The sequence below is a fragment of the Bacillus rossius genome, chromosome 1, assembly GCF_032445375.1.
Source record: "Bacillus rossius redtenbacheri isolate Brsri chromosome 1, Brsri_v3, whole genome shotgun sequence".
NCBI classification, from domain to species: domain Eukaryota; kingdom Metazoa; phylum Arthropoda; class Insecta; order Phasmatodea; family Bacillidae; genus Bacillus; species Bacillus rossius.
Genome location: NC_086330.1, coordinates 304,652,113 through 304,676,599, shown reverse-complemented (window position 1 = coordinate 304,676,599; position 24,487 = coordinate 304,652,113). Strand labels below are relative to the sequence as shown.

Genomic DNA, 24,487 nt, shown 5'->3' with positions numbered 1-24,487 from the left:
GATACATAGGTTTAAAAAATTATGTCTAGCAACGTAGCAACGATCAAATACATAGATGTACATAAAAGTTAGGTAGGAGCCATAACTAAGAAAATTCTGCTATATATACAAAAAGCTGTATTTAGCTGTATTTTTGTGAAACAATGATAAAATACAAAAACAAAAACATTCACTCATTAAATAGTCCTCGGGACCAAGGCAGATGATGTCAGTCTTTTCGTCCTTATTGTTCACAATTTAGCCAGTGTTGACAATGTTCACTTCAGCGTCTTCATCCAAAATCAAATTAAGTGGCTCATCAGGTGAGGGGATGGTAATGCAGCGAGGAGAATAAAGAGGTCTATGTCCTTCCCTACTACAAAGACAGTGTCGTGTTGAGATGCCATTGAAAAGGCAGTGGTAACAATCAAGACATCTGAATCTTCAACAGCCTGTTTCACTTGTATTCCATCTTTTACTAATTCATACCACTCTATCAGAAATTCTATGGAGTGCCTCTTATTGTTATAATTTCATTGGCGAGAAAAGTTTATTGTGAACTTTGCAAAACAGTAGTTTTTTCGTTATCAAAGATGACATCAGGAGATAAACGGGTAGCCTGTCAGTGTTTTTCACAATTCTTAGTGCTTGTTTGCTCAGCGTCTGAAGGATAACCATCGACAGTAACTAAGACCTTTGAGACATAATGGGTTTGCAAATATTTCAAGTAGGTGTCTACATTGGCTGTAAAAGAATTATGTCGATGCCACACTACTTTATGTAGTAAATGACCACCATCAATCACAAAATATTTGCTTCCATCAGGGTTTTTTTCATTTGTGAGTGATTTGAATGCTTTAGAAAATGAGGAGTTGATTTCCCTTTCGCATACTCTCTTCTGAAAATAAGAGACATGTGATACAGGGATAAATGAAACCTTAAAAATTTCTTCAAATCCTCCAGGCTGTTTGGAGATGAACAGCCTATTGAATAGAATTAGGGGATCCACAATTAGCATACTACTCCCAACCTTCATGGGGCTACTGGTGTGTGCCAGGGTGATAATCTTCTTCTTGCACTTAAGTTTTACATCTTGAAAGTTATAGCCAACAATGCTTGCTATACACCTCTTCTCCAAAGTGTTCAGCCAGGTAGCAGTTCACTTCCTCAGCTCAACAATTCCTGAAAACATAGACATGAGTGCATCATTTTAAGGGAATGGGCGGTGTTGACAAAACCACACATAGAGCTTTGCAGTATTTTTTGTGTCTCGGGATATACTAGGACTCATGTCCATGTGTTGTTCAGAGCTAGCTGGCTGGTTAGATGCCACAGTATTTCTCAACTTCGTAGCAAATACTTTGGAGGTACACCATTTCCTGTGTCCAGCGAGTAAGCACACCCTCTATAATACTTCAACCTTTCACAGCTCCTCCAGGTGTCTTCAACATGTGCATAATGGTCTGTTCTATGGTTTTATCTGGCCATATGCCAAACCAAATTTTTTTGAATGCCAGACAGTCAACAGTTGACAGGTCGTGAAAATATTGTATTCGATTGGACTAATCCTGCTTTCTAAACCTTACATATCTTGCAGATACAATTGAGCATATTTGCATAAAAAAAGTGCCCTGCAGCATGAAAGTACACCATATTGGAAATTTTTTCAAAATGGTAGCTCCAGCAGTAAAAAATTTTGGTGGCAAAATGACAGAAATCACTTAAAAAAAACTTTCTCAGACATCATATCAAAAATTAGCTCTACCAGGAGTTCTGTATCCATGTGGCCTGTTTTGTGACAATCTGACCAAACTATCACTATCACCCTGTCCTTTAAACATCCATTCTATTTATAATTTTACATAGTGTGTGATTGGACTAGCGCTAGCTAACCCCGTGTGTATCAGAGAAAGATGGAGGTGTCCAACACAAGCGACAGCCATTCTTGGAGTGTGTACAGCACTGTGGAGTCTAGCCTGGAGGTGTACTATACTGCGGAGTGTTTTTATATCTGAACAGTATATAATAAATTACTGCTATAGTTCCACTTTAGAAACATTACATTGTAAAATCCTGGGATCGACAAACAACCCAAACATCCACCGCCAAACTGGGATAGGCGGTGATAGGAAGGGTACTGCGAAATTTGCATAATTTTTTTCATCACAGTGTCGTGTATGATCACATTTGTGGTGTCTTTTGTGTACTGACTGCTTCCACAGTTGTATTTATTGTTTCATGTAATTCAGTTGTGTTTTGTAACTTTTTATAGGCTTCTACTCCTCCAGTGTGTTTATTACGTACATAGATCTAGCTGGTCACTAAATTATAACTGGGACTTTGCCAGCCCCATAATTGTAATTTGTGAATGGAGGCTGCATTTTTGTACAGGCTATGCTAGCTCTTGGTGACTTCATTATCAGTGGTAGTCCCCACGTGTGGTTATGCTATCATTGAGCATGTCTTTGCCTCGGTGACCAATGATCGCTGATCTGCAGGACTTACTTGGTTACTTTCCACTTATATCTGTGGCAGTGGAGTTCTAAGCACGCATTTCCATTGCAACAGAGTAGAGGTCTTACTTACTGTTTCAGATTTCTTAGTTTATCTGTACCCATCTTTTCTGTTGATTTTTTTTAAGTAACATCTCAAATTCTTTGTTTCGCCATATGATGAATGGTCACAGTCAAGGCTGCTGCACATAATGATAGGCCAAACCCTTCTCCAATTACAGCTGAGCAGACCTCGGTGGTCAGTTGAGCTGGAAGACGGTCGCAGAGAGGCACTCTGGCCTCGAGCAGTTGTTGTGTTGGCAGGCACGGCAGATCCTGGAGAGGCACCTACTGGTCGGGGACACAGCCTACACCATGGCCGCGCTCAAGAGGATGACCAACCAGTCCCTGTACCTGCCGAGCGTGCGCGACCAGGTGCGGCTGCGTGTCAGGGAGAACGACAAGGGTGAGTGTCCGTCAGCACGGCAGATCCTGATGTTCACAATAATGGCACACACGCACACAACAATACATTGTGCTATTTAATTTACATTTATTACTAACAAATTGCAAAAAGTTGTGCCAAAAACTATTAAAATAATTACCTGGATTATGTTTGTAAAAATATTTAGACCTTTGAACTTTACAAACTTCAACTACTGACAATATTTTAAAAACAATAGTTCAGAACAATAATAAACATAGGTTTTTTCAATATTTATTTACACTGCAGTGAAATAACACTCCACACTTGCATACCGTGACTGCCACATCATTTTACGTGGTGTGATGTAAGCTTTTGGACATACGCCATTGATAAGCACATGAATGCCTGTAGAAGAACACTACAAAATACCAAAAGTCAAGGGGACGGGAGCAGATAGCAGTTCCCGAAACGTCGCTTGTTTCTGTTTTGGAAAACTATTGTGTTTATTTTGTCGTTTCGTTTTGTTGTGTTTTTGTCTCGTTTCAACTGTTGTGTTGGCTTGTTTCTGTTTTGGAAAACTATTGTGTTTGTTTCGTCTTTACGTTTTGTTGAGTTTTTGTCTCGTTTCAACTGTTGTGCTGAATTTTTTTGGGATTCAATTCATCATTTGTGGGTTTTTTTTTCATTCTCTTAGTCCTTTTTTCTTTGTTTTTCTTTGTTTGTTGACCATATTCCTGTTATGGAATATTATGTGGTGCATATATCCTGTTGACAACAGAAATTTTTGCTTAATTTGTGTTTTTTGTCTTTTGGTTTTTTGTAGTTTTCTTCTACAGACATACATGTGCTTAGCAATGGCGTATGTCCAAAAGCTTACATCAAGTCATGCACTCCCATTGCACAAATCTTTCAAAGATAATTGTACGTGGTACACAAGGCTAGATAATGGGATAAGTACTATTGATAATGGCATGCATAATAAACAACCTGGTGAGCATGACTTTCTTTTTCATGTTTCTTCCCCTCCGACTAGGCCGTAACACTGGGTTTCAGATATGGTGACCCCTTTTTTCTTTCACACAACTAAAATATAGTATTCTTTGTGATATTTTTCAATTTTTGAAGTGAAACTTCTGTGCTAAGGGGGCTACAATTTTCGAGCGTAATGAAAATTATGATCGCATGAGGGGAACAGTTAGGTATGTGGTGGGGGAACTGGTGGAGGAGGAGATGCGTCAGCAACGACGCCACTCCATAGCGCATACACTAGCAGTCAATTGGGAAGACATCATGGTAGGGAGAGGGGGAATAGGTATATAGCATAGCATGCTAAATGCTAGTTGTAATGGCCAAAAAGGGAGAAGTATAAATTATGCAGCAGTGATGCTGCGGAATTCTTGTAACACTGCTTGTGTTTGTCTACTCATTAGTTTTAATAATGGCTAATGATTGATGCTACCATATTTATTTAATTTTATTTAGAGTAACTACAATTAATTTTTATTGCAGCAGTGCAAATTATATATTTTTTTTAATTATGAAAAAAATCTAATTTTGTACAAAAATACTTTAAATAAAACTTAAACCAAAGATAAGCCGATTAGCTCTTTAAAATAAAACATGTCAAAAATGTGTCTATTCCTGCAAAATAAATAATGCCTTTGTTATCTGGTTCGTAAATTTTGTTGCTAGATATTTGCTAAACATTATTTGCACACTTTATAATGTCACAAAGTGATCATAAATATGATCATGAACACTCGCTTGAAATTTTACCACTGTTAGATAACACTCAGTAAATATGTCTAGTGACAGACCATAAAATGCAAGAGAGTTATAAATACTAACCAAAACAATGAAAAAACCTACATGGCATTTTCGACCAAGTTTTAAGCCTCTGCGACAAGGGCACACCACCTATACCTGTATTATACTTGCCATTCAATTTCACTTTAATAAATATTCTTGGGTGTAACTTAGTGATATCAAGTCATTCATTAGATGTGCACCAAAAAACAAGTTACCAATGTTCAAAAATAATCACTTTTACCTATGAACATAATCTACACATACACCCACCTCTTGAAGTAACACAGTTCGATTTGCATGGTTTTGGAGTAATGATGCCAATAAATTACTGTCATAGATTCAAAGTAGTGTTTTTTTCCTTTACGCGAACTTTTATTTTTGTGCACACACAATAGCAACAGCACTTGTGTAGCATTAAATACAATGCAACAAATCAATAATTTGACGAATCAACAAACAATAATTTGCACTTTCTTTGATAGCTATTCGCTTCCTTCATTGTGTATTTATCTCGAACAATGCCTGTGTTTTCAGTCAACGTTTATTTTACGCTATCCCGTTTGTCAGCAGCAGCTCTGGAGATAAAAGCCAGAAGCTTTCAGGGCTAGTTTACCTCGCGCCTACTAGGATGCACTAGTGGAAAATCATGGCAGACACATTTAGTAAAATAAACAACTGAGTTGGGAATTACACTAACAGGTTAAATACTCTTTCTAATAATATAAAACATTTAGTTTAATTTTTTAAATCTTATTAGAACTGAAATATATTTTCTACATTAATATAATTATTATTTTGTAACTCAGAAATATTTTTAGAGATCTATTAGGAATTAAATGCTCAGGCTCTATTATGTCAACAATGCGGTCTGTAAATTTTTTGAATTTAATTTTTTAAATCTAATTACAAAATGTTACTCAGCACTTATTAAAATATACTCTAAATGTATTTAGCCATATATTAGTGTTGTAAATGAATTATAATGGAAGTAGTGTGTTGACTGAAATGTTTGTCAGCAAGCACATTTACCTGATTCGAAAACAAATTATTTTGATTAACATACACTCTTATGGAAAAAAAAGTATTTGATTAGCGTTGCTTTGATTAGCGCTCAGTTTTCCTGGAATGAATTAGAGTGTTACTTCGAGGGGCGAGAACATTGCTGCAGACTACAACAATCTATAAAATGCTTTGAGTGGATGTGCTGTCACACTATGCAAAGCCATGCAATGCAAGCTCTTGCTACAGGATACATGGTGGAGTGGCAGAATGAGTGGATCCACGTGTTCCGGCCAGACGTCGAGTGTACCAACGGCGTCATCCACGTCATCGACGCGGTGTTTCTGAAGGCGAGCGACGTGCAGGTGACGGGCGGTGCAGGGGCACTCGCGCCACGCCTGGCTGCGCTCGTCACGGCCGTAGCCATGCGACTCGTGCTGTAGTTGGTCGCAGGCAGCCGTCTCCGTTCCGTGGCGCTGTGAGCGGCGAGGAAGAACGAAGACCGATGGACGGATGGAGGCCGGGGTCTCTGCTGCCTCACCGCCAGAACACCAGTCCATCTCCCTTCCCCCTTCGCCCCGTCACAATCCTTCGTTATTGATCTCAACTCCTTGTTTCAGCATCACTTACATGTTTCTCTGAATGCAAGGATGACCGCTTTGCTGGTCATCCACACTGCCCTCGAAGCAGATAAGTCGACTTGGTGTTCATATTTTATCCACAAAACCTTTTGTGCAAATTATTCGAGGATGACGACATGATACGTGGTTGGTTTCAAATGTTTAAAGGGAAATATTTTAGTTTCCGTAGTAACTTGATCGTTCATCAGATTACTCTTACTTTAAACACTATGGTTAGTAAAACCAATTGCAATGTGCACATCACAAGATCTGTTTTCTTAGTGCTGCGAATGTAGTAAATTACGGTTTATCTTGCCATAATAATGAAATGTAAAACATAATTATGTTAATAATTCCATTTTAACGTCAACAAATTAATTTTTCTGTATGATATTTTAAGAGTTTATGACCAAATAGCAATAATGTAAACAATTATTGAATGATTTTTATATTTTTCCAGCGGTGGTGTAGTTTAGGACCCACAGCACTCACTGGAGTTATGTTTCCCTGTTCAAACACGCAATGGAACACGCAGCTCCTAGAGCATGTTACATTGTGAACTAGTCAGCCAGTCTCGCCATGGTTCACGCGTGTGAAGGCAGTCAGGCAAATGTGAGCTTTAGAAATGGTGCAGGTGCACAGAGGTGTGTCGTATTCTGTTAGCGTGTGCCCCCATAACTCTGGGACCACGTTTTGAGAGAACCATGCATCCTACAAACCAGCTAAAAAAAAGTTCATTTTCTGTGCGATAGATGGTTTCGCTCTCTGTGACTCGCTGTGATTTTGAAGAATTAGGAAATTTTCTTTTAACTAGTTTTTCCTGACGGTGTTGTACATAGTGTAAGTGTCCAAATCGAACGGGGCGACTGTAGACAATATTCTTGAGCTTCTACACTTAGTTTCTCACAACCCACATGGTTGAGTCATGTTAAAATTCCTGTGGGAATCTAAATATCTGGTATAAAGTTTTTTTTTTTTCCAGTGATTTAAAAATGTTTAAATTGTGCTGGAACTAATTTCCTTAGCTTAGTAGACTCCACAAGCTCTTCTCATCCGCCATGTAGGTGCAGATATTGGGTCTGTTAAGTTTCACTACATTCAAAGAGATGCCTTTCATGCCTTTCACTTTAATATTACTGATGCCAACTTTAGGACCTATGGTACGCATGCAGTATAGAGTGGATGTGCTGCTCCTAGAGAGACTGTACTCTTGCCCAAAGCAAACTGCTGCTGTGGCAGTAATGGTCAAGTTACTTATGCCCTACTGTTGCCCAACACTGATCATTACTCGATCACTGTGTCAAAATAATTTTCAACCATATATATTATTTAGTCATTACAACTTCCAGATTGCCCAAGATTTTATTTCATTGTCTATAACTATTACAAGAACTTGTCTACTTTTAATATTTAGGATTTTTGGAACTTGTTTATTTTTTTTAGTTTATAAACAAATAAAAGTTGCTAAACTCTAAATGCAATCAGTATAGTAATGTAAGCTATCAAAAGACATTCATTGTAAAAACAATGCCTTATCATCTAATATATTTATCACTGTTTAAAAAAATGTTTGAAGTAATTATAACTTTATGTATACTTGAGTGGAATGCAAGTTCCTCAAGGTTGTATTCATAAGAACTTACAACACTTTATTGGCCCAAAGGGATGCATTACAGAACCAAGTTCTGTATTTGAAGCCTGAAGTATAGTAAAAATCTTTGTAAAATATAAAATATATATAATTTTTTTATTTGTTTATTATTTTTATAAATACTACGAGCTTTACTTGTATGTATGTTTTACTAAAGATGGAAAAAACAATCAGAAGCATTTCAGAATGATGTATTTCAAGTTATTTGTTCACCTTTTCTGTATGATTGACAAAGAGTGGTGTGTGAAAGTGTTTTATTTTAACTGTATAGTCCCGTTGATAGTTTTCTGGCAATGTTTACTTTTAATAAAGGGCAGATATTTCATAATACCCTTGTCAAGCATATGCTTTCACATCACGACTTTTAAGTTCGATCAAGGATGCATTGTACGTCTATGGCTACGCAAATGGCGTGTGTCAGCTGTGATCGTAACTTAGTAAGTGAACCAGGCATATGCAGTAATACCTTTACTCTCACTGAAATGCTTCATAATTACACAACAGCTATTTTTCAAGCCTTTATTTGCATCTTCAAAATGTGGAAACTCTGTGCAATGATTTTTGTAGTGAATGTTTAATGCCAACACTGACTGTATCTGTACTTGTGGTAAAACATTTTTTATTGTAAAAAAAAGTATATTTTAAAAGATTATCTAGATTGTAAACAAATAAATGTTAGTGGTTTTAATTGAGAACTGTATGAGAAATACTCGTGAGAAGGTGTTTTTAAAAAAAATGTTGCTATCTTGCTTCGAACACGAAAAGAGTATATTACAGTACCATATAGTAAGTATATACACTGCCGAATTCCAGAAAAATAAAATGTTGTAGTTTAAATTACTTGTAGAAATTGCTTTGACTAAGGATTTATGCATGGCAGTTAGTGAAATAATAAATTTGTAAATACTAAAAAAAAAAAAAAGTGCTGTTTTGCTATGTATCTGTGTGCGGGAAATGAATCTAGCATGAACCCAAAAGTGTCTTTATGGGCGTGACCTGTAAGTGTGAGTACCAATATCCGAACGGTGTCAGGCATGCATGCAGTCTGTAGCTTTCGTACGTAACATGCTCCTTGCAATTTTTGTTTAAATTTAACCAAAATTGTTTTACAGGGACGTTTAGAAAAACATTGCTCTCCCCTATTCATGACTATTGTGTGGTGGTGAATTCCTAAATAAAATAAAAAGGTTATTCTATTTATCCTCTTTACCCTGGAATTTTGGATTTAATTCCTGTCTTTTAATTACTTACTATTTAAGACTAATCATTAAATATAGTTTTCTGTTTAGTCACACTGTAAATTAGGATGTCTACAAATACCTAGTGAATCAATTCCAGGACCTTTCAATAAATTTTTCTAACACATTTTTATTAATATCACAAGGTCATTTTTTAACATATAAAACAAATCTAAACTAAACATAACATGAAATAAATCAACTGTTCACAGGAACATGCCAATTTCTATGTAAAAAAGCTAAAACCTTTTCAGAACAAATGTGATACAGTTTATGCTAAACATTAAAATCTACAAAACAATCAATATTAACTCCTATACAGTAATGATGTAATCACGCCATTAAATAATTTTAAAATGACATACATTTGCAAACAACTTAATATTTAAAATGCTAAAATAATTTCAGGATAAACGTATATATATTTATGCTAAGTAGGTACTCATCGAAAAGCTAACCTTCTAATTATCATTTAATAATGCAACCATTGCTTGCTTGGATTCGTGATCTCCTCAGGGGTAAATTTTGTTTTCATTGCACATCTCGTTAGCTAAACACAAAGTTGCTTCAGACAAAGATAGAATTTGCAAAATAGATGTAATTTCTTCTTTGGTTCAATTTGCAATACATTTAACTCAAGCAGATGTTTGTAAATATTAATACTTTTTGACTATTTATGAACCTGGAAACATAATTTTAAATAGATGCTTCGCACAGTTCGAAACAGCCAATGAAATGTTGTGCTCCACAAGAAACGACATGAATAAAAGTTTAGTATTGGTAGTCTTAATGTCATCATTGTTTACAAAAAAGTAGCTTGTTCGGTTGTGAATGTTGCAATCCTTAAAGCCTTTCCACTTTTGCTAAAACATTACTTACACATATAACAGAAATTATAGTGACATAAACACAGAATATATGCAATATGTGCAGCCTACAGCCTACTAGCAACATGAGCGAGATTTATTGTACAAAATGCTTATAAACACAATATTTCTAAAGTGTTAGTGTTCTCTGTTTCTGTAAGAAATATATAGCACTCCGTAATTCTGAAACTAAATTCTCTCAACCAGTAACAATTACAGAAAATCCATATTACTTAGCAGCAATGCATGATTTAAGTGGAAAATAGCAGCTATTTATATTTCATGTGTGATGATAAACTGAAGTGAGCCATCAAATAAAAATAATGTGTTAGCAAAGGCTGCAGAAAATTAAATTTTTATGACATTTTAAGCATCATTATGTTTATTTAGAGACTTTCTTGACTAGTAGACATCCTGTATGAATGTTATCTTTCATATAGTTCAACGCTGAAACAAAGACAAAATTAACTCTTTGAGGTTACATAGATAATAAATGCAACCTTGCTAAAAGCAATCCCCATGATAGCAAGGTTCCATGGTTTTTGAAGTATTGGCAACTAGACATCTGCGAATTGTGATTTTTTAGTTCGAATCGAATTTCAAAAAAATTCACGAGTTTCGAATTTTTTTCGAATCGAATTTGAGATTGAGAATAGTTATTATTAAAATAAAATTGATAATTAAAAAAATTTTAACATAGGCCTGTCACCTTTGAAAAACTTGTAAGTACCGTATCAATAATTTAAATGTCCGTTATTCTCTGAAAATCATACTAATTACTGTTTTTTGTAAATTTACAGACTGGCAATCATTAGTGTGTTTGAACGTTTGACAGTTTTATTTGGTTATTTTAAAAAGTGGAACATGGCTACACACATTATTTACAGTAAAACTTAGGGCGCGGTTACAAGGGACCCTGAACTACTTCAGGTGAACATGTTTAAGTAAACACGTTTACAAACGCGAAAGTGTACGGTTACACGGTAGTTGCTGAAAAGTGTGTTCAGCTCTAAAACCGATTGTCTACTGTGAACGAATGACTGTTGTTGATCTTCTCTATTTTGTATCCAGAAAACGCGGGATTTTCTCACTTGTTTATACAGTATTATAAGCAGAAATGGAATGTGTTTTCATATTGCTCAATATTTTTTTATAAATCGGGAATTCAAACAACATGCACAGTAAAAATTCTTAAACTTATTTTTTATTATTTTTTGAGCGAGAGTACGTATCTCAGTTTTAAGAAAATTAAGGTCAGGATCAATTAAAAAAATTATATATATAATTAAATTACCTGTTGATTTTTTTTATTGCATTCAGTAAAATATTATTCAAACTTGTGCCAGGAACACTTTCCATCTTGAATTTCTGCAAAGGACTGTTTATATTCTAAACAGCCAATCAGAGGCTAATGTAGAAGATATGTCAATCTGAACTACTTTGCTAACCTGTTTAAGTTAAATGGGAAATGGCCTCGAACGAAACATGTTCATACTGTGTGTAACCAAATATTGTAATAGGATAATATGGGAAACAGACAAAAAAAATGCGAGACATGTTGTTCAGCGAACCTGGCGGCGTGGACTGAACCTACCCTTTGGAAACGGCGGTAAAAGGCATTGAAATGTGTTTGGTGATATAAGATGATGGTTCTATTTGCGAATAAATAAACACATTATTATGTGAACAGTAATTCAGAATGGCCGGAAATATTTGTGCGGTGTTTGGCTGCAAAAATTACAACGTTACTAACTGCTCAAAGTCTTTTTTCAGATTTCCAGCGGACCCTACGCAGTAGGTGTTTCGCGTTTCGCGCATTCACAATTTTAACCCCTTTGTTTTATATTTTTGTCTCTTATTATAAAGTAATTATTTATTATAATTCCTTACCATTCTTGTAACATGATTTGTTTGCAGCAGTTTCTTTCGGTTTAAGGATTTTTATTTAAAATGCAGTCACATTTTCAGGTGAGAAATTAATTTCATACATACAATTTACTTCGGTTACTAAAACTAGTTGTTCTTGTTTCCTTAAAAATAAAACAGCTGGAAAACCAATTGGATACTACATAGGCCTACTACTTGTTCAGTTATTTTGATAGATTATATTTTGCACATAATTACATATCTATCTTTGACACATACCTTTAAATAAAGCCTGAGAACAGTTCTGTATGAATAATAGCATTAAATGTGTTTGAATTTCTAGTTTTGGTAAAAACAGCACTTAATTGTGTAAACATGTTGCCTTTAATATGCACATAAAATTGAATTACGCGGGGCTTTCTTCAGTCCACGCCGCTAGAATGCACTGCAGTCTGGTGTCTCACGCTTCGCCAATGCTAATTGGCCGGAGTTTCCCATATTATCCTATTACAATATTTGGTGTAACCGCACTCAACAGCTGAACATGTTCACCTGAAGTAGTTCAGACTCCCGTGTAACCGCGCCCTTATTTTCACTTTTCATGGGGTCAAAGAAAAAAAAAATTAAAAAGCGGGAAAGTGTAAATAAAGGGAATACCATAAAAAGTATCACAGCTTACCATATTTAGCATGTTTGACTTTCAAGGATAAAAATATTAATAAAAATATCACAGCATAAGGAAGTTGTACAAAAGAAAAATAACAAATTACCTACCGTTTTTATCGCTTAAGCATCGCTCATTTTATTCTAAAATCAAGTTTGAAAATTAGGGGCGAGACCGTTGGTGCTACTATTTTGCAAAAAAAAAAAAAAAATCTATAAAAACAAAACCTATTCATGGAAAGTACGTTTATTTAAAAAGTAGACTTTGCGAAAGCACGCCAAATAATTTAAATTAATGAGTGATTCAATAAAACCATTTTATTCAACGTAAAAAAAATAAACCCTTAACAAAAACGTAATTTGTAACTAAATGCATAACGATCGTGCGGATTAACTCTGTTGCTGACAGAGCGCGCGCGTGCATGCAGTCTGCGAGCTATCGATATCAATCTTCGACTACGTGCGCGCGATCTATACGGTAATACAGGAATCAACACAACCAAACTGGCGCTGCTTACGTTTTTATAAGCGGTATAAAGCGACTCCCGAGACGTTAAAGATGAAGTTTATAACTTTTAAAAACGTCTTTAAAGCACGATTTACAATCAGATTACTTTTAATAGGATTAATTAAGTTAGTAAGCAGTTTTATCAGAACGAACGGCGTAAACTGCGTAAAGCAAAAGGCGCGTTGTAAACAAAGGGAATTTATTACATTACATCAAATGAGGTTAAAACGGGACAGAAATAAAAAGGTTCAAATAACGGGAAAACGTAAATAACGGTAACTTAAATAAGGGGTTTCGCTGTATAATTTTTGAAAGTGGATGTGATTGTCCATTTACGTTTCTTTAAAACTTATATTAGTGTATCCCGGCCAGATTTTGCAAGTCGAATTATTGTAAAATGAATTCGATTCGAATTTACGAATCGAATATCAAAAAGTTCGAACTCGAATTCGGAAATTTCGAATATTCGCAGAACCCTATTGGCAACTTCAATTTCAGAACCACTGCATATGGAAGTTATTTGAGAGGTAATGGGAAGTAATCTCAGGATCAAAATAAACCTAGCGCTATTAATTACAGAGATATTCAATTTTTAATTACATTGTATACCGTATTTACTCGTGCATAGCGCACCCTCGTGTATAGTGCGCACCACAATTTTTGCAACAAATTCCAAAGAAAAAAAATTAAAAATTTTTTTCCCATAAATAAATTTTACTAACATTTTGTGGTACCTGTTAAGTAATTACTTATGAAACAAATGATTATTTAAATTGATGTGTGGTGATGCGTCAGGAAAATACTTAAACTCTGCTGTGTAGATGGAAGATAATGAAGCGTCACAACTGGTACGAGAAAGGGAGGGAGGGAGGCAGGCAGGAATGGGGACTATGACCATCAAGTAACCTTGACAGTTGACAGGACTAAACACCACCACTCCTGTCTCGAAGCTTCTACACAGATATTTCAACTGATAACACATTTTTAGGGACACACTAGGTTGCTAAGCTGGCTAGATGACTCACTGGAGGAAGTGGGTGGGGGACTGGTGTCAACATTCTCTCTCTCTCTCTCTTTTACTAGCTTCTGCGTTGGCTTTCTGTAGAGGGAGGAGGTCTAAAAATAAACAAGAGACCATGATGTGCGAGCTTGCACGTGCACGTGTGTGTGTGCTGTGAGCGTGTGTGTGCGAGAGACCAGGTTGTGTGTGTGTGTGTGTGTGTGTGTGTGTGTGTGAAACAGAGGCCTTGTTGCTTGTGCGTATGTGTGGGGGCTGGCCAGAAACGTCTCCCGTCACTGGGCAGTTAACGACTTCCACTCTTCCTCCCCCTCCTCACTTTTTTTTCCCTTGTATAGCATGCATCCTTATTTTTTTCCTTTACTTGAGGGGAAAAAAGGGCGCGCTATACACGAGTGTATACGGTATTTCATATTTTATTTGGCTTAGTAAGATACTAAAGTATTTATTTATCTGTACCTCGGAGGTAAAAAAAAAACTATTTAAATTATTTATAAAACAGAGCTGGTACAAATAAAAAAATTAAAATATCATCTTGAAAATAGTATGTTTGTCAAAAAATGAATACCAAAACTAATGCAATGTGTTTTAAGTTCCATAAAGTAGAAACAAACTGAAAACTAGTTCTTCTCAATAATTATATTTTGTGACATGACATCCTGCACCTTTGAGGTACAAATATGCATGCACGCACGCAAAGTCCATCCTGATAGCTATAATAGGCAGAGGGATAAGCAGGGGGAGAGGCATGGGTGTAGCTGGGTTTTGTAAGGGAAAGGGAGGGGGTACAAAGAAGCTATAATCATATATTCTGGATAGGCCTGTTTCTGTGTGTGGGGGGTGGGGGGAGAGAAATTTTTAAAATTATGATTTTTGAAGGGGGGGAGGAGAGGGAAATTTTTAAACTATATGAGGACTCATAGGGCAGAATTCATAGTGGTGATATAAGCAATACTTGAAAAAAGTACTGCTTATATGCATGCTTAAGTATGACATTAAATTCATAGCGAACAAAAAGAGCACTGCTTATTAGGACTACTTCAAGTAATACTTCACGAAGCACTGCGTCAAATAAGTACTGCTCAATACGAATCCACAGTCATGAAATAAGTTTGCCTTGTTTCGCAAGTATTCATAATCAAATAAGCCATGCTTATTCATTGATATAAGTAATACTTCATGAAGTCGGCTATCTAGGTGACTCAAGTACCGGTACGGATTTGTTTGTTGTAAGGAATAGGTTATGTAAGATATTAATTCCCGTTAATTTTTCCATATATTCAATTAAAATTGAGAGAGTAAACAGATTCAATTTGGGGAAAAGAAACAAAACAAATCGTTGCCTCTTAGTTTTGTAAACAATACAGGCTACGTACATAACCTCTTCTGCAGCTAGCGTGATAGATTTTGGTGAGTGGGACGATTTTGAAAAACTTGAGGATGAAGTTTATGAGGACACCATAGCGCTACATACGAGCTGCATTAAACCCTTTCGAATGGTATAGTGATTCTGAGTTCAAGCGACGTTTCAGATTCAGCAAGAACACAGTCATCCAAATTATCATGCCGTTAATGGAACCTGCACTGAGGAAAGAAACTGCTGCTTTGTATTTTAAGACCAACTTCTTAAACAAAATTCTTTCCGAATCAGTATAATGTTTTCCTCTCATTTCTTTTTTACTAGCCATCACGAATCACGAAAGTTGTTTCGCTACCATGTGGTTAACTTCACCCGCTTATAGATCACAGACACAAGATGGTCAACATAATTTAACAAAACAAACATTCAAAACATATTTATGTAGTTGTAAATTCGTTTTTAATACATGTTCATATTTATATTATTCAAGTTCACTATCAAATAAAGTATAAATATCATCTTACGTATTGATTTCATTATTTTAATCGCATATATGGTTTGAAACGTGGGCATTTTTATTTTCAAACAGGTAAACTATGTATTTACAGCGGTATATTTGCTTGCGTTACGTTGACACAAAATTCGCCCTTTACTTTTTGAGATACTTCATCAAGTACAGCATGGCCAATATAAGTAGTGCTTGTTCAAGTATTACTTTGTCAAGTATAGGTTATGAATTCATTGCTGGAATAAGTACTACTTGAAGAATAAGCACTACTTTATAAAATATTACTTATTCGCCAAACAAGCCTTTGACTATGAATCCTGCCCATAGTGTTTTTTTTTTTTTCAAAACATGAAAAACTTTAGATAAAAATAGCCACTTTTAAAAGGTAGAGCCATACACTAACACTCCTTATCATTATATAGTATTTCTCTAATTACTATGCATGTTCAGTGGCCATTAATTGAGCCATACTTCAGTCATTTTAATGTGTAGTCACTGAAGATGATTGAATCAAACTGTGATGAGGAGCATCAATGTTATGTATGAAAGCAGAGGACAGCCTGTGCTTTGATTTCAAAGGGGCAGCTTTTTTTTTTCAAATGAGTGTGCTATTTTGCTAATTGATGTGATATCCATCCAATAGCTAGAAGGAGTCTAGTGGTCTGTTGCAATTTCTCGTGCCGGCCATTACCGCCGGTATGGCTAAGGCCAAAAAAATTTTAGGCTGGTATTTTTAGTACAAAGTATGAGAGCTTACGTTAATGTGAGTTCCACCCTTAACATCCCACCATGAGACATTTTGCTCACTCGTTCGACTTTCCAGTTGCCTCCTCTGCTGCATTTTTCCCGTCCGCTAGTGTTTGTGTTCCGCCTCATGTACGTAACATCAGAACAAATTCCTTCATGAAAGTTCTACGGCTATTGTTAGTAAATTATTTATTACAATTAACTTCAGATATTGTGTATATGTAAGTTTTAATGAGTTGGATAAAATGTGAATTTTTTTTAAATTATTACATTATTTCCAGTGCATTTGTTGTAACAAACTGAGATTAAAAAAGTTGTGGTACGTGTGTTACTGTGTATGCTTGATTCTACCATAATAAACTTTACCGCATCTTTTTTTTTCTACGTGAACGGGACAACGATAACAAGAACATTGTAGTGAAAAATGAATTATTAGATATCCAATCTTTTACTTCAGCCAGTTTCCCTGAGATGTTCCTGTTTCACACTACTTGTCTCCTTGGTTTATCCGGCAGGATAACAGACTTACTACAAACATATTATTATCAAAAAATTGGTTGTCTGTAAAGTCGGTTTACGGACGATAGTTAAACGTGATGTCATAACAATCATTGATGAAATGATTGCATACTTTCATGAATAAAATTGAATAATTTTTATTTTAATAATTAAAGAATAAATACTTGAAATTATACTAGTAATCAGATTTTTAAAATGCAAGAATAATTAACCTTTATTGCCGAAAATGTTGTTGTACTAAGCAATGAAAACCACAATAACTTTTCACTTCACTTTATAAACAGTCAACGAAACAGTTCATGTGTCGCGGATAGATAGCGCGATTCATTCGGTTCGCGTCCGTCACCGTAGATGGCAGCACCGTAGGGGAATAATATTATTTCGTTTTTATAATTCGATTTTATAACAAATACGCATCCCAAATACACCAAACTTATTTATAATGTGTTACAATATACATTGTGCAAAAGATCCCAGGTGTAATTTGAATTATTATGTGTAACTGTAAAACACCATTGTTCGTACAAAAACGTATTTGAAAATTCAACATTACCTTTAAATAACAGTACCGATTGTGCTGAAAATCGGTGAACGATCATCAAATTACATCATATTAATAATTCAAACGACGAAAACATTATTGAAAAGTCAAATCGATGGTTGTTCCAATCGAGTGGAAGAGAGATAGATGCGGCGCAAGCGTACAATGAGTGTAACGGGACACATCATAGTGGGACAATGTGTGTTACGGGACAATTTCTCGTGTGTGCAGCCGGCGTTCATTGATTTATTAGACGTTGCGTCAAAAAACAATTCAACAAACATACATAACAAGTAGAATTGACAATTAAATGTTATTCTACACAATGGTCTCCACTGGCATCTTCATTAACATAACATTGCCAACTCCGTCAGTCGAAAAGGAAACAAATATACCTATTTGTTTGATCGGACTTTGAAAAGATAGGTACATTACTGATTGTGAACGAGTTTTAAACTATTGATATTATACTACATTTAAAATAAACTATGGTTTGTATCCCATACGTTTAATAAATGTAAGTACAAGTCGGTTACTGATTATTAACAACACATAAATTTGCTATTAAAATACCAACCAGTTTCAGGACTTTAAGATACTATATACAGGTATGAAAATTTACTGATGTATACTTATAACTTAGATATTGTAAATTTCCCTGTGTTTTCCAGGTTCTGAAGGCAAGTTCCCCGTTTTCCAGATTTTTCTTGTCCTTACACTGATGAGAGGGCAAAACATTAAAATTAAACAAATAAATCTTTGAAGCACAAATCGCCAGGGGCAGTCACAGTCTCAAACTCTCAACTTCCATTGATTTATGTGAGTATGTGTGTGTGTGTGTGTGCATGTATGTGTATGTATATGTGTGTGTATATATATGTACACACACACACACACACAAATATATATACACACACACACACACACACACACACATACACAAAGAAAAACACTTGATGGGAAAAGAGAGAAAATGAAAGAAGACTTGGTTTCAACAGTTTTTGGGCCGTAACAATTATTTAATCCTGTACGTTTGGCGTCATTAAAGCATACTTCGTAATTCAGTGTAATGCCTGAAGTGAACAGTGACTGGCTGCTAAAAGTTTCCCTTGCAGTTTCCGTCAACACCTCTGTGGTTAACCAGGTCTGTGTATTTAATTCTGCAGAAACCATAGCCTGTCACTCGTCGGTCTGTCGTCCGTCAGCAGTCGAGCGATTTACAACACTCCTTTCATCCGTCATAATAAACACTTCATTTAAACGCTGTCAACTGTTCAGAAAACTTGGGATTATTTTGACAATAAAGTTATGCACTTATAACTCATTCTAATCTTGTATTTATTTAAACATATTCAGAGTTACCATGTGTAATTAATTACTGCTGGTGCTGTGAAGCTTGTTGTTTCAAAAAAACCAAACTTTAAAATATTTATAAACCTAAGAAATTATAGAAGCAGCTTAACAAAAAACTAAATCCAAAACCAAAGATTTGACATACAAAAACCTTGCAGATATTTGATTATAACTTCATCATTCTGTCTGCCTGCCAAAAGTATGAGGTCAAAAAGCTTTTGACAGACAGAATTATTTGGTCAATCTTATTTTCGTTTGGAATAGAGGGTCTTGCTTTAGCATTTGACAAAAGCAGAAGCGTTTTATCTTGAATGAGCTTCACTACTACAATATATGAGTAGTCCAGTTCCAAAACTCGCCTTGTCCTCTTTCACCGGAACAGAGCAAATCGAGAAAAACTGATATGCAAAGAGGTTGTGACATAGCCAACACACAGTAGGTATGAATCATTTCAAAAATTAAATTAAAATATGTTTCTTGAGGTCTTTGAAATGTAACAGTATACACAAATATTAAAACTGTTAAAATAAATTGGACAAGATGAGTTTTGGAACAATACTTTGGACAAGGTGAATTTTGGAACAGTATATAATACAAAATGAATTTTTTCGTAAGGAAAACCAGTAACCAACTCTTTGATTACATCTCGTATTTTAATAATGATACAAAATACATTTTTTTAACAAAAAATAATATTTTTTCTAGTGCATATTAAGATCCTACACTGACTGAAGTTTCTCCTTATTTTCTCAATATTGTCAACTAAAAAATATGTTGAACTATTTCAAAACTTCATACTCTCAAATCTTCATTCACCATAGGTTCATCATCATCCTCTTCATGCACAGTTGTGTATTGTCTGGCAATAACATCTCTATAAAATGCCAAACTTGCATTCTCCTTCCATTCAGACCCATAGTGCTTCTACAGTAGCTTATTCACATCATTGGCTTTGGCAGCATTTGGGTGGAGTCCTAGTGGAACTATTACTGGGTTAATTTGTTGGAAACACTTGCCACGTCTGCAAATACCTTTACTTTCCATAAGGTCAGTTCGGTAATTGGGTTCCCCTCGAACAAGTACTTTACTTTCTTTTGATTTCTTCAAAATGAACCGCTTCGTGTTACAAAATTTGAAGTGCCATGAACTGGTAGGTCGCACAACTTCTGCAATAGCTGATTTACAATCGTAGAAAGCAAAACCAGCATTGCCAGGCTTGATTACAGTTCCGAACTCTCCAAATATATCAAAATATTATTGGAGTGACACTATCACTTCCTTTGCTTTTACCCGCTTTTCAATACGACCAAAAACACGGTCTGCTGGCAGGAATGAGTGTCCAGGTACGGGGAAAATGATGTGTACTTCCTTGATGTGTTGTGGTGCTTCACACTTTAACCATTTTGATACCATACCTACCATCATACTATTTTTATTTTGGCCTCCGCAGCCGTCAGCAAAAAGGCTTATAGTTGTTATTGTGTAATCGATTCCAGTATTCTGCAAGCAGTGGTGAACACATGATGAAATTTCATTAGAGCCTTTGTGTGCATCAAGTTCTGTCCATGTGTAAATAAACGCGTTTGTTCTGTTTTAGACGATCCTTGACATACAGTAAAATTATACACATAGAATTGTCTGCTAAAATAGGCACTTTGATCTGGTACCTTTGGTAGTACCATATTTTTTTGGCAATCAAAAGAAAATGTGATGGTATTATCATGATTTTCTTTCAGCATATCATAGAAAGCTTTCGAACGGAGTTTGTGAACCCTAAATTCGACTCTCAACCCTTGTTGCTCATTGTTTTCAGTTTTTATTTTACCTTCAAGTTCAATGCATCGAGAGAACTTATCTGTAGCTGGACTACGAAAGCTGATATTGTAATCATTGTCAAAAATTGTTTACAACAATTAATAAATACTTATATACAGTTATACCAAAATATGAATATGTTTATGTGATTATAAAAAACAGTTTTAACCTTCTAAAACAATGTTACATTAGACTTTATATTATGTGGACATAACCACTTTTGATTAATGCAGTTAGTTTGTCCATGGCTGCTTATAGGACAACGCGACTTTTGAAACAGTTTTTATATATATGGACAAGGAGAGTTTTGTAACACAAAACCTTGTGGACAAGAAGAGTTTTGGAACAGTACCTGGTTTTCAAATTGTGTCTGTTATTAGACATGGGGAGTTGGGGAACGTGTTATAATGCTATCTATTGCGCACTTATAAAAGCTGCACAAAACAATAAATAACTCAATTTTCCTTGGTGATGGACAAGGCGAGTTTTGGAACTGGACTACTCATATTTAATATAATTACTACGAAACTGTCTATGAACATGAAGTCACAGAAATTTAAATAAATAATTTTGTGTTGTAGGAAGATATAATTATTTTGTGTATTTGCAAGAATATATGTGGGGAAATGAACTTCGAGTCACAATTAGTGAACTATTATAACGGACATTGATTAGAACCGTGGTGTTTGTTCAACATTACATGCATTGGAACTGGAAACCAGTTACATGAACTATATATTTACAAACATATGGCTTTACTGGTTTCGTGTGATATTTGAATTATCAAGATCAATACGGACCACGTCGAAACCCAGCTGTTAATATTTTGTTATAAGATTTAAGAACTGACTTTGACTAGTGAACAATTGGAGGACGATGTTACTTCGGCGAATCGACAACCTCAGGACAGAGTTCCGGAGCCAAAGTGGTCTACCTGTGGTCTGCTGTAGAAGGAAATCGGTACTCCGAGAGTCATCGTGCCCTGTTTCGAAACTTTGGCGGATTCCAGTACTATCACTGTGGTGGTGTGGAGAAGGATCCATATCAGTCATCAACACTAGACAAAAGCTATAATTTCCTAATGAGGAAATACAATGAACCCCGATTGTAAATGTGGTATGTAAATTAGGTACATTTCGTTATATTGCTATTTGTGAAGGGTTATAATGTGTTGAGTGTAATTTTTAGAAGTGATATTTAGTTAACTTTCAAATGAAGTGTCATTTTAACTTCTGTTTTAATTCTTCATTGTAGAATCTCATGTGTTTTATAGCCTATTTAAGTACTTTGATTCAACCTCGAATTTTTTCCCATATACGTACTCGGTGGATACCAGAGATCACTTTTCTTGTAATGTTATTATTGAATAACGTCTTTATCGACTTTGCTAAGCCGAGTACTTATTCAAATGTTGATATTCAAATGTTTAAAGTAGAGGATTTTGTAGACTTTAACTGATATTTAACGTAACGATTTCAGCACCCTTGTACTGGTAACTGTCTCATCATTTGCACTACTACATTAGTATAGCATTAAAATGTTAGCTCTATTTAACTAGTACATAATCCCATATTTTTAAATAAGTAATTTATAACTAAATTTTCTTTTGCATACAATGATGTCAATTTCTGTGTAGATTGAGATATAAAATCAAAAAAGTTGTTTTTGAACAAATTATGTTAACTTCATTTTCTTCTGATTAATTAATTTTGTTAATATTAGGTAAACATTTTCAAGGGTCTGCAGTGACGCCGAATTTCCAATAACGTGACTACTAATTTCACCCACTACAAGATTAACCTTTTTCTGTGTGTTTAGCTGGTATCACTATCTTAATCGAATCGGACACACAGTTTACTTACGCCGCTACTTCTCACTTGTAGGGGTTGAACATAAACATTCGTGGGTGAGACTCTACAAGGGGATGGGGAAAATAATTGATTCAACCCAATACAGATTTAGAATGTAGTTAAACTACTTGGGTTACATCATCAAATGGATAGATTTAACTTTTAATCTGATGAGAGTTAACCTGTTAAGGTTTTCAAAATCTTCTGGTATGTAAGTGTTACAAGTAGGTGTCTAGTTTCTCTGATGCACATTTACTTTTACAGATCATCAATCAAGTAAAATGACTGAGAAACTTGAAAAAACCTTTCTTGCAAAATCAAAGAATCAATGATTAAAAAAAAAAGTTTTAAGAAAAGTTAGTCTCCTATTTCAGTACTTCAGATCTTACCATCATTAGCATTGAATAACAGCTGAACCCCCTCCCCCACTTCCTTCACTATCTATATCAAGAATGTGGCCCACAGACCAATTTTGCAGCGATTGTTTATTTTTCCCCTTTTCAAGCTTACAAGCATGAAGCCTAAAACAAATAAGGAAAATTTCTAGTAGCACTTTTGTGATGACTCACTGTCTATTGGATGCATTTTATATCTGATGCAAAAAATCTCGCCTAAATTTATTTCATTTGTCACAAATGATATAAATAAAATTAAATGTAAAAAAATATAAACACATTTCCTGTAAAATGTTTTTCCTTTACTAATTAATGAAGTGACTGGATTTAAGTTACTTTTGTCATCTTGCAAAATAACAACAGACAACTCATGTAAACAGTTACGTATTGATAATGGTGATATACTGTGTAATGATTAGGCCTGTGCGAATATTAGTTTTTTAGTTCGAATCGAATACTAATATCAAATTATTCTCTAATATGAGTATCAAATTATTCTAATACAAATATCGAATTTGAATAGTAAGAATAAGAATCCCACTAATTTTTTTTTCCATATATAACAAATACATATTGAAAGAAAAAGCAATAGTGTAGTGTAGTGGCTTCTGGGATCTTAGATAAATAATACCAAAGTGAAAGATTAGTTAAGTTAACTCAGCTACAATTACAATAGCTATAGGTAAAATTTAATTTTGTTGAAATATTCAAATTTCTAAAGGAAAATATAAATAATTAGTTTTCGTAGAATTCAAAATAGGATATGCAGAAAAATTAATAAACAGTGCTAAGTGAATATGTAAGGCAATTGCAATACATATGTGTAAAGAAGGTTCAAGAGGGTGAGTTTAAAAATAATGTAATTAAGCAGTTTTAATCTATAGTTAAATATGATGTAGGTCTAAAAAATTTTTAGACTTAAGTTGTTTGAATTTTTCACTATGTGAAAATAAATAATTATTTAAATTCATATTTATGAATTATATTTTTTGGCTTGTTTTAACTAAAGTGTACGAACACAGTAGCTGCTTAGAATGTTCCTCTCTTATTCTGTCCAGTGTATGAAGCTTGGTAAAAGAGGCAAAGTTATTTACCCCTCTTAGTGTAACATTTTATTTGGGCCACAGTGTGACAAGATAATTGCCTGAATGTCACAGCTAGGAGTGTGAGAGTGGGCCTGTATCCGGTCGTCATTCACTGTGTATTATCCACCAGAAAAACATCGTAAATTGTTAGGCTTTAAGAGTCTTTGCTGTGAGTATG

General features: G+C 34.9%; 1 protein-coding gene across 3 annotated transcripts in view; it reads left to right on the top strand.

The window, feature by feature from the left end:
- The window catches only part of LOC134527853 (fasciclin-1), a 222,445-nt gene extending 199,856 nt beyond the window's left edge, over window positions 1-22,589 (top strand). For all 3 annotated transcript variants that reach the window (XM_063360812.1, XM_063360815.1, XM_063360814.1), the window contains exons 10-11: window positions 2,796-2,937; window positions 5,956-22,589. In XM_063360812.1, the coding sequence (XP_063216882.1) occupies window positions 2,796-2,937; window positions 5,956-6,149 (336 nt within the window). In that variant the 3' untranslated portion in view covers window positions 6,150-22,589. The remainder of the gene's footprint in view (window positions 1-2,795; window positions 2,938-5,955) is intronic.
- The last annotated feature ends 1,898 nt before the right edge of the window (window positions 22,590-24,487 follow it).